The sequence below is a fragment of the Electrophorus electricus genome, chromosome 5 (genome assembly GCF_041902795.1).
Source record: "Electrophorus electricus isolate QZ-2024a chromosome 5, ASM4190279v1, whole genome shotgun sequence".
Lineage (NCBI taxonomy): Eukaryota > Metazoa > Chordata > Actinopteri > Gymnotiformes > Gymnotidae > Electrophorus > Electrophorus electricus.
The window spans coordinates 23,466,666-23,484,470 of record NC_137501.1 but is presented as its reverse complement, the minus strand read 5'-3'; the positions used below and the strand labels follow the sequence as shown (position 1 = coordinate 23,484,470).

The 17,805-nt window shown below is 39.4% G+C and overlaps 2 protein-coding genes across 3 annotated transcripts; both read right to left on the bottom strand.

The window, feature by feature from the left end:
• Positions 1-75: 75 nt before the first annotated feature.
• On the bottom strand, positions 76-7,199 carry ugdh (UDP-glucose 6-dehydrogenase). Its single transcript, XM_035530019.2, has 12 exons — positions 6,958-7,199; positions 5,907-6,068; positions 5,575-5,676; positions 5,266-5,466; positions 4,134-4,331; positions 3,644-3,791; positions 3,386-3,480; positions 3,068-3,198; positions 2,205-2,344; positions 1,774-1,865; positions 1,258-1,368; positions 76-1,161 (listed from the first exon to the last, which is right to left on the bottom strand). The coding sequence occupies exons 2-12, from the start codon at positions 6,066-6,068 to the stop codon at positions 1,054-1,056; spliced, it is 1,488 nt and encodes a 495-aa protein (XP_035385912.1). The 5' UTR covers positions 6,958-7,199; the 3' UTR covers positions 76-1,053.
• Positions 7,200-9,818: 2,619 nt separating this feature from the next.
• On the bottom strand, positions 9,819-15,361 carry smim14 (small integral membrane protein 14). 2 transcript variants are annotated; one of them, XM_027014242.3, is made up of 6 exons: positions 15,034-15,361; positions 14,334-14,370; positions 14,092-14,171; positions 13,039-13,087; positions 12,649-12,797; positions 9,819-12,282 (listed from the first exon to the last, which is right to left on the bottom strand). In XM_027014242.3, exons 3-6 carry the CDS (start codon positions 14,164-14,166, stop codon positions 12,244-12,246), a joined length of 312 nt encoding a protein of 103 aa, XP_026870043.2. In that variant the 5' UTR covers positions 14,167-14,171; positions 14,334-14,370; positions 15,034-15,361; the 3' UTR covers positions 9,819-12,243. The 2 variants fall into 2 exon arrangements, with proteins under 2 accessions (XP_026870043.2, XP_026870042.2); XM_027014241.3 differs by lacking the exon at positions 14,334-14,370 and having other exon boundaries at positions 15,034-15,355.
• Between the last annotated feature and the right edge of the window lie 2,444 nt (positions 15,362-17,805).

The window sequence follows — 17,805 nt, the reverse complement described above, 5'->3', positions numbered from 1 at the left end:
GCATGTTTAATATCTACTAAAATGGCTTTGATGTGTTAGTTTTCTTGGCAAAATGCAAATAAGAGCAGAATGACATGGTTTTCATTGGTCCATATTTATTCAAGAAATAATTGCTATGGTTTCATATTAGTGTTACAAATCTATATGAAAATTGTATAAAAAGTTGTCTTCATTAAACTAGCACACTGACATGGCCCGGTTACACAATCTGCAACCATCCAACACTCCAGTCACATTTACTCAGATTCACATGACACATTCTGTATAAAAAGTACTGTTAAGCTATGTTCTATTGCCCTCGTTTTTTTTTCTTAACACTGCCATGATCTTATTACACAAGTTAAATTACTTCAAGGGTGAAAGTCATGTATATTGAGAAGTACAGGTAAAAAGATCCTACAATTTTACTCTTACCCAAATAATTCCAGCTTGATATTTCCAATGAAGTATTAAGTGTTGGCACTAAACCAGCTTGAATGCATATTTTACTAAAGGCCTCTCATCACATTCATACAGATAACTAGAAATAAATCTCTGAAAAGAAAGACATTAATACCATGTATGATCCATACAAACTATAGAAAATCCTGATGATCAGAAAGGGAGATGTGTGTGTGTGTGTGTGTGTATATATTATATATATATATATATATATATAAAAAAATGTTTGAGTCAGGTTACCTATTTCTTCCCTCCCAAAAGTTACTACTGAAGAAACAACTAAACATCTTTACAATGCATTTTCACTGAAGGGGTGGGGGGGGGTTGCATAACTGAATACTGATTTGAACATGCTATCAGAAGGCACGTTTCCATGTATGAATGGATCAGGGTCAGTGGAGAATGGCTCATGACCACCATGCATCCAGCAGAGCCCTGCAATATCCCGATTTTCCCACCACCCCCCAGGCAAAGGATTATGGGAAAGTACCACAAAACAAATGACTACACACCAGAATATTTGTGCAGCACATTGTGTGAACCTTTTGGATTTTGGCACTTTTAGAAGTACATTCAGGGGTGTGTGTTTGGTGTAATGTATCAGAGTGTGTGTCAGACTTTAGACTTCTTAGCAGGTGGTTCATTGATGATGATTCTCGGTACTCCACCAGAGGGTGTAAAGGGGAGTCTAGTAGTCACTTTCTTCCCAATGGTTTCAATCTACACAGACAGACAGACAGACAGACCATTATTAAAAAAAATCACTATTAAACTGAGTGGTAATATGCACAGAGACAGAGAACTATGCACCCCTACCTGGAAGCCGAGGTTCTGCAGCTGTGGATGCAGGTGGTCGAGCAGTCGACGACCATCGAATATGAATGCTGGCTTCAGCATCTGGTGATATATCTTCTCATAATCCAGATCCTTACATAAGTGACCACAGTAACAGGCAGTACAATGTTAACAAGCCTCAGTATACACATGCTGTACACTTACTGTCCAACACAGACAGAACTTCGGGATTTACTAGCCAAGCACTAGTACACTTGAGTTGATATTAGTTCATGCAAAATGTTAACAGAATATAATATGTAAGACACACTACAGTAGGTAATTACAAAACTACTGGGAGAAAAAGAACTGCTGTACTAAACGTTTTATGGCTCTAGCATTTTCTGTAGTACTGCATTAGCTCTGACCTCCACAGACTGTCTTAATCTCTGAGGTATATTGTCTCAAAGTTTGTTAATAAAGCATATTTTATAAGTGGCAAGGTAGCAGGGTGTGAGCTCTATCAGAGTGGAATAAGTTTTCTCTGAGTGAGTGTACCTTAAACATGTCCCATTCTGTGCAGATAACCAGTGCATGAGCACTTTTACATGCTTCGTATGGGTCTGATGTCACAGTAACAAGTTCGGACACTATGAAAACATTCAGAAATTACAGTTACATGTATGCGCACACACAAATGCACACATCCCATTAACTCATGCTGACTTCTGTAAGTCACAAACATATCAGAACCTCTGCTCCAAATGCAAGAAAAATTAAGGAACAGCTCTATTTCCACCTGTGATTGTATTGGTGTTTCTTCTATGTCTACCAAAATCGAAATGATATGACATCACCACCACCACGGCTATTGGCATGATCAGATCAGAGTGAACAGAGGTGATGTCAAACTAATTTCCAACAAGCAGTGTACAGCAATAACGCACACACCCCTACACTCACACTCAGATACGCCCACACCCACATACCTCTTTGGGGGTTGTCTCCTGAGATGCTGGGCTGGGATAGGTCCTGGATGATCTGCTCTCTCAGCACTTTGGGGTCATAGATGTGCAACTTCGCTCCCTCATCCATCAGATATTTAGAGATGTAAATGCTGGACGACTCTCTGACAAACACAGGCACGCGCACACAGACACACCAGAATTTAATTCAGTGGTAGCTGGGCAGTTGTAGCTCAGTGGTTAAGGTACTTGACCAGTAATCAGAAGGTTTGAAGTTCAAGCCCTTAACCCTCAATTGCTCAAAGAATTATGACTGAGCATAATTTAAGTTGCTTTGGATAAAAGTGTCAGCTAAATGCCATAAATGTAAATGTAATTCAGTGAAATTCAACGTTTAAAATATCTGAATCACAAAAAGTGTTCAGATGCACAAGCGCACACATTTTACTTTGCAAAACACCACCAACAATTAAAAGCAAACATCATAACTGGCTCTGACAACTAGCTCATCTATTTTATTTACATTCAGAAGTGTTGGCCCTGGGCACAAAGTAAGCTATACCTTTCTGATGTCTCAATTCCACATTGCTAAAAAGGGCATATCATTATTCTTAACTGTGCAAGATAATTCAGGATACAGGCAGCAGCTGACAAGCCACAGCATGAAAAGGCATTTTGTGTTTAATCTTGATAAAGGTTATAGGAAGCATAGAGTGGGTGTGTGTTTGTGAGGACAGTGCAACCAAAAGGTCACTGATGTATTGTGTGTGCGCGTGCTGAGAAGTAAAAGTGAATAAACATGTAACAAATATCGGCGGTAGCAATAAATTATGAAATATATACTCCACGAGAGTTGGAGAACAGGCTGTGCGCATGTGTGTGTGTACCTGGTGTCGCCAGTGTCTTTTTTGAAAGAGAAGCCTAGCAGGGCAATCTTCTTTCCCGTTACAGTGTTGAAAAGACAGTCGATGATCCTACATGCAAACCTCTTTCTCTGGTACTCATTCATATCAATTACCTGTGCACACCCACACACAGCCATCAAAGATACAGAAAGGTAAAGCCAATCTCAAGATTGAAAAGCAACAAACCAAAACATCCCACTGCCAAATCTCCTTCCTGTGTCAGGCTCTCAGTGGAACATCACATGGATACAAGTAAAGGGTCTCGCGTTTTTAAGCTTTAATGTTGTAGACCTTCTGTACCTGCTGCCAGTAGGAAGCCACTTCTGGGAGATTCAGTGCTTCACACAGATACACCAGATTCAGCACATCCTTCTGGAAACAGCTCCCCCCAAAACCTGCCACCACACGCACACACGCACACGAATTCAAAAAATAACCATTTATTCCAGTGGAATTCATGTTTCAAAATAATTTCAATTACAAGAAAGTAAAAGGTGTTAGCTCTACTTTAATTAGAAGTTTTCAGGCTGAATGTCACTAACCCACCCCCACACTCACCCACGCTAGCTTTGAGGAACTTGCTCCCGATGCGCTGGTCCATTCCAATGGCTCTGGCCACCTCCTCCACATCGGCACCCGTCGACTCACACAGAGCCGAGATGGAATTGATGCTGCTGATGCGTTGAGCCAGGAAGGCATTGGCCGCCTAATGAATCAACACACATTCCCACTTCCACATGAGCTCCCCTGCCTTTGACGCCTGCGCTCCATTACTGTCAGGTCTTTTCTAGGTATGCAAAGGCAATGAACTTCTATCTCTTTCCTCTTGTTGTCTAATGTTTCCCTCAGAATAAAATCCCTCCAATACACACAGCAAATTGGCAGGTGATCTTACCCAGAGAGACTTATGTATTTACCAGTTTTATGACAGTAAGCATGCTCCCTGGGAATCACACCCATGATTTGTTTTAACATGTGACCCCCCCCCCCCCCAGCCGACAGACAGACAGACAGACAGACAGACAGACAGACAGACAGACAGACACACCAATTTGGAGAGCTCAGAGGACCAAGTGTTGGTGGTGATGATGCGGGACTTTGGCACCCAGTGCTCATAGACATCACACAGAGCCCTTATAGCCCTCTGACCCTCTGGCGTCTCATCTCCACCAATCAGGACACGGTCTGGCTCCTTGAGGTCCTTCACTGCTGTGCCCTCCGCAAGAAACTCTGGGTTGGACAGAACCTATGACAGACAAACAGACACTTGAGAACTCAGTATTTTTGTCTGAAAAGACAGGAAGATATCTGGTGTCTATTTTATTTAAACGGTGTTTAAGAACAAAACTCATGTAAAAAGGTTGTTCTTCAGTGGGGATTAATTTATACAAAAGAAAATAATGAGGAGAAAAAAGTAAAGTTACATTTATTTATATAGTGCTTTTTACAACAGCTGTCACAAAGCAGCTTTACAAATGTCTGAGTGCAAGTCACCAGTAAGCAAGCCAAGGGCGACAGTGGCAAGGAAAAACTCCACTGAGTATGAGGAAGAAACCTTGCGAGGAACCAAGACAAAAAGTGGGGCCGACAACAGACACTGCAATAGCAACAATATAAACAATAAGAAGCAGAATAAGCAGTGTGTATAATATATATATATATATATATATATATATATATATATATATATATATATATATATATATATATATATAAACATAAACAAAGAAATAAGCAATCAATGTCTATCCCAGTTTTCTAGAACTCCTTGTCTGGTCTCGACAGTGTCCAAAACCCATCCCACACAAGAACGTCCATCAAGGGCAATGGAGAAGTAGGGGTGGGGTGGAGGTATGGTGAGCCACAGCAAGCCACAGCAAGGGGGCATCAAGGAGTGGTGGGTGGAGCCACAGCAGCTGAGATGGGTTGAGGCTCAGTAACAAAATGAACAGTGGATATGTATGCAGATATGTGGATATCAGCAGTGGATATGTATAAGACAGGAACACAGTTGTTTTTGTGTGTTAAATGTAAAAATCTTGTATATCTACTACTGGCTGACTTAACACTTGGCTTTTACAGGATTTCTAACTTCGCACCCGACCATGAACCCACACTAATCATTAGTCAGCCTGTATATGTATTACATCACATGTGTCCACAGCCCCACCCACACTCACCTGCAGGTTAAGACTGGGCTTGGTGTTGGCATCGAAGATCCGACGGATGCTCTCTGCAGCCCGGACTGGCACGGTGCTCTTCTCCGTCACGATCTTGTAGCCATCGGATACCTCCACAATGCGGCGTGCACACGCCTCAATGAACTTCAGGTCGGCAGCACGACCCTTCCCCATACCGTATGTCTTAGTGGGTGTGTTCACCTGTAGCAGAGAGAGAGAAGGGGCAGCATGTTAGTACATCGGCTTTATTAACCCCATCCACTCATACAAGATGGCCTACCACAAGAGATGTTCATCTCCATGACTCACAGAGATGAAGACCAAGTCCGCATCCTTAATTGCAGAGTCAATGTCGGTGGAAAAAAAGAGGTTTTTGCCACGGCAGGACATCACCACCTCATTCAAACCAGGCTGCATATAGACGGGCGTGTGGGGGAGGGGAGAGAGAGTGGAAAGAGAGGCACTCTTGTAAGAGACACGTAGCCTGCAGAACACCAACCTTTGAATGCTACTATAAACAGCACTGACTAAGCTGGTTCAACTAAATGAGAGTATAGTGAGACCTCAGTAGGCTTCTAAATGGCCAACTTATTTAATGTTAGAACATGGCATTTTATACAATGCCATGGTTCTGAAGGTACCTCATATATTGGAAGCGTGTCCGAGTTCCAGGCTTTGATTCGGGTGTCATTCACATCAACCACCGTCACCTTGATCTCGGGGCACATGCTGGCAATCACGCTACACGTCGGCCCACCAACGTACCCAGCCCCAATGCAGCATATTCTTTTAATCTGAAACATCTGTGAGAGGAGGACAAATATTCAGGCTCTAGCAATACCACAGGAAGAAGTTCAAGTTCGGTTTATTCGTCACATACATAGTCATACACAGTATAACTCGCAGTGAAATGTGAAGTAAAAGAAGTAAAAGAATGACTAAAAGTTAATCTGCCATTCTTGACTACATGACTAAACGCTGTTGAGATCCAATTATATAAAAACCCTATAAACATGACAAAAACTCAGGCAAAGTCTAGCAGTTATCCAAAATAGATGATTCACAGCTGTGAACAACCTCTCATTGTTTATAGGACTCTAAGGACAGTGGGTCCCCTTAAAGACCATTTGGAAGGCAGAGGGGGGTTAACACACTACATCCCTCTCAGCCCGTGGACTCAACGGAGACACTGTGGGCCAAATGATAAGTCATTAAGGAAATAAATCCACCTTGACAAGCAAGAAAACAGGACAAGCTTGTGGCGTAACTTGTACTCAGATTTACACCACGAGCAATTTTTTACAGGCGTTTTTTCGTGTTAGGGAAGGGAGAACTAATACTCAATGGCAAGCTAGCTAGCCTAGTTAAAATAGTTAACTTACAACGCTGACGGGCATCTTAGACTACTGGACAAGCCAATTTATCAACAATTAACATGGACAGTGATTGTCAGGGAAGTTAAAACTGGGGTGCGTTTGGAGGTAAAATCTTCGGACCATATAAAATTAACTCAAATTTCTATAAAATTGATGTTGTGTTCTATACAATTGATGCTGTTCAAAAATAGCTATCTTATGTCGAGCAATGCCTTAAATTGTTAAGGTTTTGACTTAAAAAAAAAAAACAGCACCAAGCTATCTTAACCGTACTGTAGTGTGGCGTGATATCCCATTTCGACTAGTTTCTTCTTACCTTGCTTCAATATGAAATTGTCCACCAAGGGAGACCGTTCTAGATAGCTGTAGCCACACGCTTAACAGACCGACTCCGAAAGGTTTACAGACGCTGCTTCACTAATGTCGTTGTTCCTGAACTAATAAAACTGTTAAGATATTGAGACCACGTTCATGCTCTCGCTCGTTCTTAAACTCCCAAATACACACGCACTAGACACAATCAAACCCGGAGCCCGTTTGGGAAATATTGTACCTTTGTCATATCAATAAAGTTATTTTTGAAATGAACACTTCCGGTGAATGAAACAAAATAAAAGTCACACATCAAGTTTTTTTTTTTTGGTGTGTACATCAATAAATTACTTTAATTTCAATTAACATAATAAATGAACTACGTAACTAATCATTTGAGAATTAGTAGTTTAATGTAGTTAACCTCTTGGCAATATTATTTCAACAATAACAAAGTTTTTGTCAGGCTTTTGGTTTGAACCAGATGCAAACGTTCATTGGCATGGGCGGGGTCTACAGGACACGTCAATATGCCACGTGTAGAGCTGAGAAGGGTATGTCTGCGAGCTGTACAGCTCCAAATGGGTTGGACATTACACCAAGGGGTGTAATGATTATGGCTAAATTCAGCCTGTTCAATATGTTTGGTAGGCGTTATGCGAGTTAGGATGTCGGTTGTAAGTAGAGAGTGAAATTGCAGTTTCGCACACTGTTTACCATGACTAACGACTAAACATCTATAAAAGTTTTTATGTTTGCTGTGTATATAGTATGTATTGTACTATCAGTATTCCGTTTTTATGCCCATTGTGCCCATATATCTAATATGTGTGTTCGCGCTTGCGGTGAGTATTAGTATTAGTATTTATCCGGTGAGTATTTATTTCTCATTTTAATTTGGGTGATGACTGAGATCATCAAATTCTGATTATAACGCTTAAGCTTTTCTCTGCCTCTGATGCAGGAGCCAGCAATTGCAAGGGTTTTATCCATTGCTATTCTGTGGGTAGACAGAAATTGAACACTGTTCTATGGGCATATGATGGAGCTGAGATTTTTGCAGGACTACCAGAAAGCCCTCAGTGAGCACTTGCAGGGATATGACTGAGAAGCCTAGGAGCACTTTCTGTTTATTTCTGAACACAGAGAGGATATGGAGCTTTATTTGCAAGCTTGTCTTGATGAGCAGACGCTCCAGGTAAATATCACGTTCACTGTTACGCAGTGCCTTTCTCCCCATAGTGTCTGATGTATAAGACACCAGGCATCAGTGCCCTCACCATGCACTGCCTGCGCTTTTGTTTCAAACTGTCCTCTTCTATGTTGATAAAATAATATAAATCTACACAGTTTATTAACTTTTTTTTTTTACTCAAGGTTTTGTTGTTGTCATGTGATTTTGAGTAGACATTGTGCTGGTGAGGTTAATGTATGAATATTATGGGAAATATTGTGGGTAAATATTTGAATACATTGGGTCCACTTGAAATTTATTGAGAATGAAAAAAATACTGGAAAAAATATATAAATAGTGGCCACATCCTCTCAAGCAACAATTTATCATTCAACATTCAACAATTTATCTGAAAAGACTATAAACAAAAATCAAACCTAATCATGTCTAATCAAGTCTAATCATGCTATTCCATCCATAACTTGCCATGCACAATCCAGGTAAGAATGAAAGAAGCTTTTCCAAGTATTTTCCTAAGACACTGATTTCCAGTTCTCGTCCTGGAATACACCGTGGTCCAGAATACAGCATGCCCTGCACATTTGAGTCATTTTCCCTATTCTATCATACCAGTACCAACTGATTTGTGGAAACTAAAATGTGCAGGGGTTTTAAGTATTAATATACAATTCTCTCCAAATATGATTGTTTATATTAATGTAGCATTTTCTAGTTAAGACATTCATGTGTGTATCTTGTGTGGTAGGTGTTTCTGATAAAAAGGTCAAAGATTGCAGGTACAAGGTAGGTGGACCTAATAAAGCACAAGTACATGCCAGTACAAACATCAAACGTATGACAGAATTAACATGTATTTGCAGCTAAATTACATCTAGCCTTTACAAAGCATGTAAAATATTACTGCAATGAACCAAGAATTATAAGCATTTTATTTTAACTTTTTAAGTCTGTATATATTATAGTGAGATCTGTTTAAATTAAGTGGGCTAGAGTGAATAAGTGTGCTGAAAAAAATGGATTATGCTACATGAATACAATTGCTTTCTTTAAATTTTGTTTTGGCAATTATTGTGCTCATGTTTTACATTTTATTCATATGCAACCATTTAACGCATAGCCTATATTTAATAAGCGATGAGAAGTTTAGTATTTCACAATATGCTCTTTGGAACATATAGTAAATTAAAATGGAAATAAAGCATCAATGCAATGGGAGAACACACACGAAAATAAATAAATTAACTGTTAAAAATGACAGAGCCCAGAGGGCAACCTCTTTTTTTTCTGTCTTAAAATAACATACACTACTTTAAAAAGTGCACTGAAATGCCTAAACAGATGTGCAATAAATTCTTAGCATCTGCTTCCTTTAGTGACGTTTCCAGATAAATGCATGCTGTGGTGCCCCACAGGAACCTCCCACTTGCTGGTCTCCACCCACTTGTGGTGTGAGTCCCTCCCACTTGCTGGTCTCCGGTCAGCAGCGATACATAGAGAATCGCAGTGGCCTTAAGATCTAATGGCATTTAAAATTTAGAATTACTCAGTCACACTCGGGAAGTGATTGGGCCTGCTGCTCAGAGTGAGGCAAAAAAAAAAACAGCAGAGAGAGACAGCCTCATACTCTTTTGCGTGATTATAGTAATTTGGAAGAAACACACACAAAAGAAAAGATTTATTATATTTATTTGCAGTAGCGAAAAGTGCATAGTAGGAGCCCTTTGAGCACTCAGTGAAACAGTGTCTCTACATAGTAGGCGGTGCCTCCGAGAGTATTATGCAGGCTTAAGTATCGTGAAAGGCACGCCCAGACCCCGCCCCCCGCAAAAAGTCACCAATTAGCCAATCAACTAAAATCCTGAAAATCAATGCGTCCACTTTTGCATATACTAGTAATTCAGAGAAAAATGTTACATTAAAAAAACAGAAAAATTATCTATGCCCAACTTTTCACCTTTAATATATGCTCAAACCTTGTGATCAGACTTGGGCTAGTATCAGGTAGTTGGTTACAAAACATTATGGCCTATTCTGGAAAGGATTTAAAAATATAATCCAATATTATGCAACATTACAGCACAGACTGAAATTACTATTCTAGTACATATGCAAGTCTCTCTTGATTTTAAGTGTTCATAACAGAGTTCTATCCTAATACATGCTACTGAGTTTATGCTACACAAGTGATGAAAATTGACGTTTACATGTAGTCAGTGGTCTTTCAATGTAAAAGCCTGAAAATGCAAATCTGAAAGCAACCTTTACAATCTTTTTCATTACTTTTCAGTAACAAATATATTTTAGCTAAGTAACACACTCTTAAACAGGAAAGAGCAAAACCTTTCAACTCTACAAGAGCAAATTAAAGCATAGGTTTGCCATTTTTCAACACACCTTTTTAAAATTGTTTCTCATTTATAATCCTGCACAATCTCACTGATATCTTTAGTACTGAGAAACAACTCCTTTGCAGATTTAAACAAGGATGAATGGGGCATTTAAGCATTCAAAAACCCTAATAAATCAACTTTTACATACTAGATGTTCTTTGTCTGTCAGGTTTTATTGATTTTATTTCTGTGGTTTCAAAGTTGACAAATGGTTGGAAAGTATTGTGGCAATCCAAAAATCAAACATGATATTAAGGCCTACTCTTATTTAAAAATGTTCTCATTAAGCATAAAATACACAACAACATGCTGGAATAGGCTATACTGTCAGATTTCCATTTTCAAATGCATAAGTGCTTTGGACTTGATTTCAACAATTTCCCCAATGGAATGTGTCCAGCCAAAAGAATCAGAGGACTAGTTGTTCTATGTGTGATTTTAATGTTGATAAGCAATCATTTTAATAAAGTATTTGCTGGAAAAAAACTATTATGCAAACCGTTTATGGTCAATAGCAACAGTTCCTATGGCTACTCATCAGTAAATTGATATGAATGACAAATCATGTGCAATTGAATGACTCAGTAAACAAAGATAGTTTAGCAGTGGCACTCAGTGCAGGAAAGTAGTAGTAGTTGTGGAATGCTAACAAGTTTCCTCTCTTTGCAGTCAAACAGAGAACATTCTATAGCCAGTGAAACTATAGTGGCACAAGACCTCTCAGAATTGGTCAATTTTTATATTAAAAATAAGATGCTGTTTGTGGTAGATTGCTACCACAAAAAAAAACCCTGTAGCTTCAACAATCTCCAAAGAATTTTAAAAGTAGTTTTTTTTTTTTTTTTACATTTTCATTATCACAAGTTTGGGAGATAACCAACCACCATAATTGGGCCTAGAATTAAATTCTAAATTCCCCCAGTTCCTCATTATAAGAACCTCATAAATTCCTAGTCTTGTCCTCAGTGGAAGCCACATCCCATAACAATGACCCAAAGCTAAGTCATTTATTCTTGCCCAACAAGACAGCTCACTAAATCAACATGTTCTCATACTTAGAGTCAATACAGCGCTTACAGGATCCACACAGGTGAGGTTATTGAAAAAAAAATCAAGTCTTTGTTTCCATCAACTACAGTCATCCTTAGAAAGTTAAAATTGTGTTTGAGAATCACATGGCACCAGAATTACAGCCCCTTCTGTGTATTTACAAATGACATCTGAAGCATCTAGGATGACACAGCTTTTGCGGAATGTGCTACAACCTCCATCCAGCATTTCCAACTTGCACATTAAACGTACCATACTCGTAATGAGTCATGCTCTTTTAGGAATAACCACGATGTACTGATGGCTGCTGTTAGCACATTTGTAATAGCTCTCTTTTAAAATGTTTCTACAATTTTAAAGTTGCTCTTAGTTTGTTGAAAGGACAGGTCACTCCAGTCAGAATCTAAATCTTAAAATGCAGACTTCCACTTCACTACTACTCTTCTCTTCATCTCTCTCCCTTTCCTTCTCCAACCTTTACTGCATAATCCAAGTGAATACAAAAATTGGAGCAACCGGAAAAAAAGGAAAGATTAGTCAACACAAAAACAGTAACCGGTAAGAGCAGCTGATTAGGTGGCTGCCAGGTCAAAAGCTCAGGTCATAGGTGAACGTTCTTGCCCATGCTTAGAACTCGGGAGGCCTGTTTTTAACACTAATCCACTGGAGGTGCTGGAGGGTCCCTTCCATGATTCTGAGGAAAGTGGCAGATAAAAAGTAAATTAAAACGGGCAGAAAAGCAGCTCTTTTGACAGCTGAGACATTCTGTAAACTTGGTGAAGATTTATACTTGTGTAAGTACAGAGAAATATCACAAATGCTCAAGATTAAAAAAAAGTTCAGAGAAGGAATTTGCTAAAATTCATTAAGACTTTCATTAAGAGTGTATTGGCATTTAATAAATGCTAGAGGCACTATATCTTTCTATATAAGGAACATTCTACAATATTACATTGTGAGAGTCCACGCTGGAGGGGCCAGATTTCACTGTTACTGTGCTTGAAGACCCAAGCATGTATGTAGTGAGTCCTGATTATGGGATGTTGGATGAGCTGCTTACGGTAGGGGGGATTGTGGGTTTGCTGGAGGCCCTGGGGTCCCTCAGGCTAGATGGGCGCAGCAGGAACAGCAGGAAAGCCAATATCATCCAGCCCATAATAATCATAGTTAAAGTCAGATCACCCCCTGCTGGTGCACCAGGATCTGGCACTGTGCCAACACAAAGAAAAACATGCACTCTAACATACAGGTGTAATATGAGAGCACTGAGCCATCTGCTTTGTCCATGAATGGATGACCTATGCTTCTTTTTTAATTTTCAGAAGCCTGTGAAATCTGAGAGTAAAGCTATATAGCTTGTGGTTGCTGTAATGAGAGATGGCCAGACTACTGAACAAGCTCTGATATCAATGTTTTCACCCCCTCTAAGCAAAGGAATGGCTGAACTTACATTCTTGAAGGCACTCTGTGTCCGTGCAGTAAGACTGGGACTGCCTCAGCTGGGAAGAGATTTAAACCGTCAGAATATTAGCCATCAGACAAAAAAGCGCATCGTTTTCTATAACAAGCAAGGAACAAGAAAAATTATCAATATCCATCCCAGATTCAGCAGTCCTAGCTCACTAGATGAGGCCCTCATACCTGAAAATCAATGATGGATATACTGAGAGAAAAAAAAGTTAACTCCACTCTGTTAGCTAACAGCTGTTATTTGCAAACATCTTCAGTGTTCAAAGGCAAATTGCCAAGGGCGGCCATGTGCCTGGGAAATTAATAATTACATTAGTGGAATGGAACTTTACCCTTATTGGTCTACCTAAACCAAGCGGGAAAGGAAAAAAAAAAACCTGCTTTAAGTAAATAAATATGCTTTTAACAAAGAACCAAAGTTCAAAAAGACAGCTGGGGCTCTCCCAGACAAAAACTCACCAGGACCATGAGCTCCCTCTACTGTTGACAGCACCAGCAACCAAATACTGAAATAATCTGACACTACAATACACAACATCTCTTCTTATCTTTTAATAGGAGCTCTTGAGCAATAAGGGTGTTACATGCTACTAAATAAAGGCATAATCACACCCAGCATTGCTAGTCTTAAAAAAATGGACCAGGATCAATGGCTGACAAAGGAAACCATGGAGGAGGGCGGTATCCTCTGCTGCAGGTTCTCTTGCTGTCTCAAAAATGAGACTTCCAGAAGAGAAAATGCTACACTGACATGTTGTAGACTTCCCTTTGCTGTAAAGAATGAACTGCACTATTGAAAGATATCTTGTATCAATGTTTTGTCTAAGTTAGGTTCCAGGAAAAAAGGGTATCATACTAGACTATCTGCTATCGTACTACCCAGGAGAACAGGTACAGTGCAGGAACAGTACAGGAAATACGAGAGTAAAGACAAAGGAGGTCAGAAAACAAAACTGAAAGGTTCATGCATCTTTTTTGCCCTGTTACAGGGGGTTCAGGAATAAGAGGCAGGAGGTGTGTAAGAGATGCTCACCAGGTTGATGAGTCTTCTCATTGCATGTTCCTGAGAACAGATGCACTCACAGGGGTCAAATCCCCCTTCTGCCATCCCTCCTAGAAACACAAACACACACAATGATTTTTTTCTTCTTCTTTTGAGGACGTTTAAAGACAGAACAACTATAATGCTACTGTGTGTCTTAAATTTGACTCATAATTGATTATTAAAAATTCAACATCACTGTGGTTAGGAGGTAGTTCCACTGCATAACGTACCTTAAGAATGTTAATCTTTATGTTTTACCACCGAGTCCTGTGCCAATATAGCATATACAGTGTCAGAGCAGAGGTGATCTTTTACATAGATAATAGTCTTACTGTTACATTTTGACAGAATCAGATCGTAACCAAGAACTGCTTCTGGTGAGTTAAAACCGCCAACCGGGAAATTTTAATCGTTAGCCGCCCAAACAATAGAATAGATATAGGATACTAAAAATAAGATTTACCCTAAATGTTTGTGCTTAGACAAAGCACTCGCTGAAGGCTTTATGGTTGTATGCATCTGTTTTAGTCTTTTAAGTGCAAGAGTAACAGTCGAACATACCTAAACGGAACGTCTGTTTGTAAGCGGTAAAAAATATGCAGAGAAGTAGGCTAAATTATCACATCAAACGTGTAATCATAATATTCGACTTTAACTGCATTTCGAGTTAGGTAGAAAAAAAATGTAACTTTAGGCAACATTTTAAGAGCGTTTGAAACTTCCGTAATGGCAGAACAGATTCCTTCAACGAAGCAGTGCAGAAAAAAATAGCAATATTTGCTAGTAGCACAATATGCCGGAGTGTATAGCAAAACAGCGAAGCACAGGCTATGGAGGTCGCCCTGAACGTATACATTTAAACAGTAAGCGAAAAATAAGCGTAGCATGTTGCAAATAAATGATATGGGACTGAGGCGATTTTTTACTTACCAATTAATGAGACACTTCAACTAGGCACTTTAAACCGTCCACATCAGATTAATGGAAAAATGCAGTAAGACTTTATCACCCCCCCGGAATATCGCACTGTCAGATGCAAAAACCAGATCAATGTACACTTCGCCGGACTGGCACGTCTGTTTTTGGCACGGGGACGGAGCTCCGGCTGCTGTTCCGCCTGTGTTTTGATACGCAAGACGAAAGGTATGCCAGCGCGAGAGAGCCACGTCGCTCATCACGCGGTATGGGAAGCGCAGCTGGACGCTCGAGCAGTCCGCGCCGTTTACCGGTCTCGTCGTCAGCCAGACACTGACCTCTGTTGCAGATACAACTGAAAAGCAACGGCATCTGTGCAGACTATCTGTATGGTGACCTTTGGGAATGCTCGCAGTTTGCCTGACGTTTACGTTTACGGTTACATTTACAGCGTTTTGGCATACGCCCTATTCGAGAGCTATTTACAGAACCGCTCTGTAGTCTGTCAAATACATGTCCTCATGTTACTATATAAGAGACTAAAACCCTATCTATCTATCTATCTATCTATCTATCTATCTATCTATCTATCTATCTATCTATCTATCTATCTATCTATCTATCTATCTATCTATCTATCTATCTATCTATCTATCTATCTATCTATCTATCTATCTATCTATCTATCTATCTATCTCTATCTATCTATCTATCTATCTATCTAGAGAGAGAGAGAGAGATTCAAAATTGTAATGAAGCACAGAAGGTTTCTGGAGAAACTGGATGTTTCAAAGTGCTTCTGAATTTGTAGGATACACACACACACACTCCTCTGTCAGAAATGATTACTACACTAGACTGCAGTTAGGCCCTGATTTTTTTATATATATATATATATATATGCCAACTGCCAACATACGAAATAGTTATTTCAGGTTTGACAGAGCAAATAGAGGACAACAACATATTGCAAACCTCTTCGCTTTTCAGTACTTCTTTGAACTTCTTTGAACTCCCGTTTGATCCTTTACCAAAGCCTGTACCAACACAGCTCTGCGCTCGGATTCCCCCCGTCTCACACTCCACTTCTGTTAACGTTAGTCCTTTTCTTTCACTAAAGCAGTACCCCTTCTTCCTAACAAATGGCGAGGCCCACGCACGCCCAACAATGACAATCTGGAAAATAACCACGGCCCTCAAACAGAACTTGAATTTTTTGTTTGTGCGCTATTGAATTTGGGTTGTAATATATGTACTCGACAGATGCACAAACGTTTCCGTCTTCTGTAAGTAGTCAAATTGCACGCCACAGTTCACAATTCAGCGTTTAGGCTGAATTAATATTTTTCATAAGTAATACAAAGAAAAAGATGCAAAGACGCAAAGATGCTCCTTAGACAATCCAGCACAACAGCGGTTCCTGAGTCAATGGAAGCACTAGGGACCATGAATTTCAAACTGGGAGAAAGGCTCCAGCCAATCCTGGGAACAACATCTGAGATCTCCATCCAAAAGTGGGAAAGTGGGAGAGAGAGATATATATATATATATATATTATATATATATATATATATATATATATATATATATATATATATATATATATATATATATATATATATATATATATATATAAAGATTTTTATATATATATATATATATATAATATATATATATATATATATATATATATATATATATATATATATATATATATATCTCCCACTTTCCCACTTCTGGATGGAGATCTCAGATGTTGTTCCCAGGATTGGCTGGAGCCTTTCTCCCAGTTTGAAATTCATGGTCCCTAGTGCTTCCATTGACTCAGGAACCGCTGTTGTGCTGGATTGTCTCAGGAGCATCTTTGCGTAGCCTGCATCTGGGGTCCTGCCTCGTGTGGTACATCCCAGCCTCTACTGATCTTGTATTCAGAGCTTGTTCCTGTGCTGCCATGATTAGTGCTTCTGTGCTGTCTTTCAATCCAGCCTTTTCCAGCCATTGGTTGGATTTCTCCATATCAGCCACTTACACTGTTTGCCTATGGTACACATTGTGCAGTGGTCTATCCTCCCATGATGGTTCCTGCTTTTCCTTTTTTCCATCTTCCTCAGGTTTCTACTGTCTGAGGTCCTCAGTAAGCACTTCATCACTTGGGGCCATCATCCTGGTGTACTCCTGGATCTTGGTCGTTTCATCATCAAGTGTGGTTCCGACACTCACTAGTCTTCGACCCCCTCCTTCTGCTTAGTGTAAAGTCTCAGAGTGCTGGATTTGGGATGAAACCCTCTGTGCATTGTGAGGACGTTCCTTGTTTTCCTTCACAAAAGTTTTAGTTTTGCTAAACTTTTGCATTGGGCCCATTTCCTTTCATGTTATTTTGTAAGTGCAAAAGATGGAAATAATGTCATCTTACTCAAATGTGTCAATGTGTCATCTTTAACTTAATGCCTTTTGAAAATTGGGTAATGTTTTACTCACTTCACATTAACAGACATTTAGAGCAGGGGATTTTGAAATTCATCCCCTATTGTGACACCATGTAATGGCACAAGATATCATCTTACATACACTTGAGAAATATATGAATAATAATATTTTAAAATCTGTAAGAAGTTATATACAAAGTATACATCATTTTAAGACACATTACCTGAGAAAAATGTAAACATAAAAATAAATAAGTAAACAAATAAATAAAAATAACCTAAAATGCACTGTGCATTGCTTTCGTAAGATAGAAATATTGCACTTGGTTTACTTATGTTACTACACACCAATGTAACATTT

Coding starts and splice junctions, on each gene's coding strand:
- ugdh (XM_035530019.2), bottom strand. CDS start 6,068: ATGTTTCAGATTAAAAGAATATGCTGCATTGGGGCTGGGTACGTTGGT. Junction 1,866..2,204: donor AGGAGACAACCCCCAAAGAG/GTATGTGGGTGT, acceptor ATGTTTTCATAG/TGTCCGAACTTGTTACTGTG. Junction 1,369..1,773: donor CAGAATGGGACATGTTTAAG/GTACACTCACTC, acceptor CACTTATGTAAG/GATCTGGATTATGAGAAGAT.
- smim14 (XM_027014242.3), bottom strand. CDS start 14,166: ATGGCAGAAGGGGGATTTGACCCCTGTGAGTGCATCTGTTCTCAGGAA. Junction 13,088..14,091: donor TGAGAAGACTCATCAACCTG/GTGAGCATCTCT, acceptor ATCTCTTCCCAG/CTGAGGCAGTCCCAGTCTTA. Junction 12,798..13,038: donor CACAGAGTGCCTTCAAGAAT/GTAAGTTCAGCC, acceptor GTGTTGGCACAG/TGCCAGATCCTGGTGCACCA.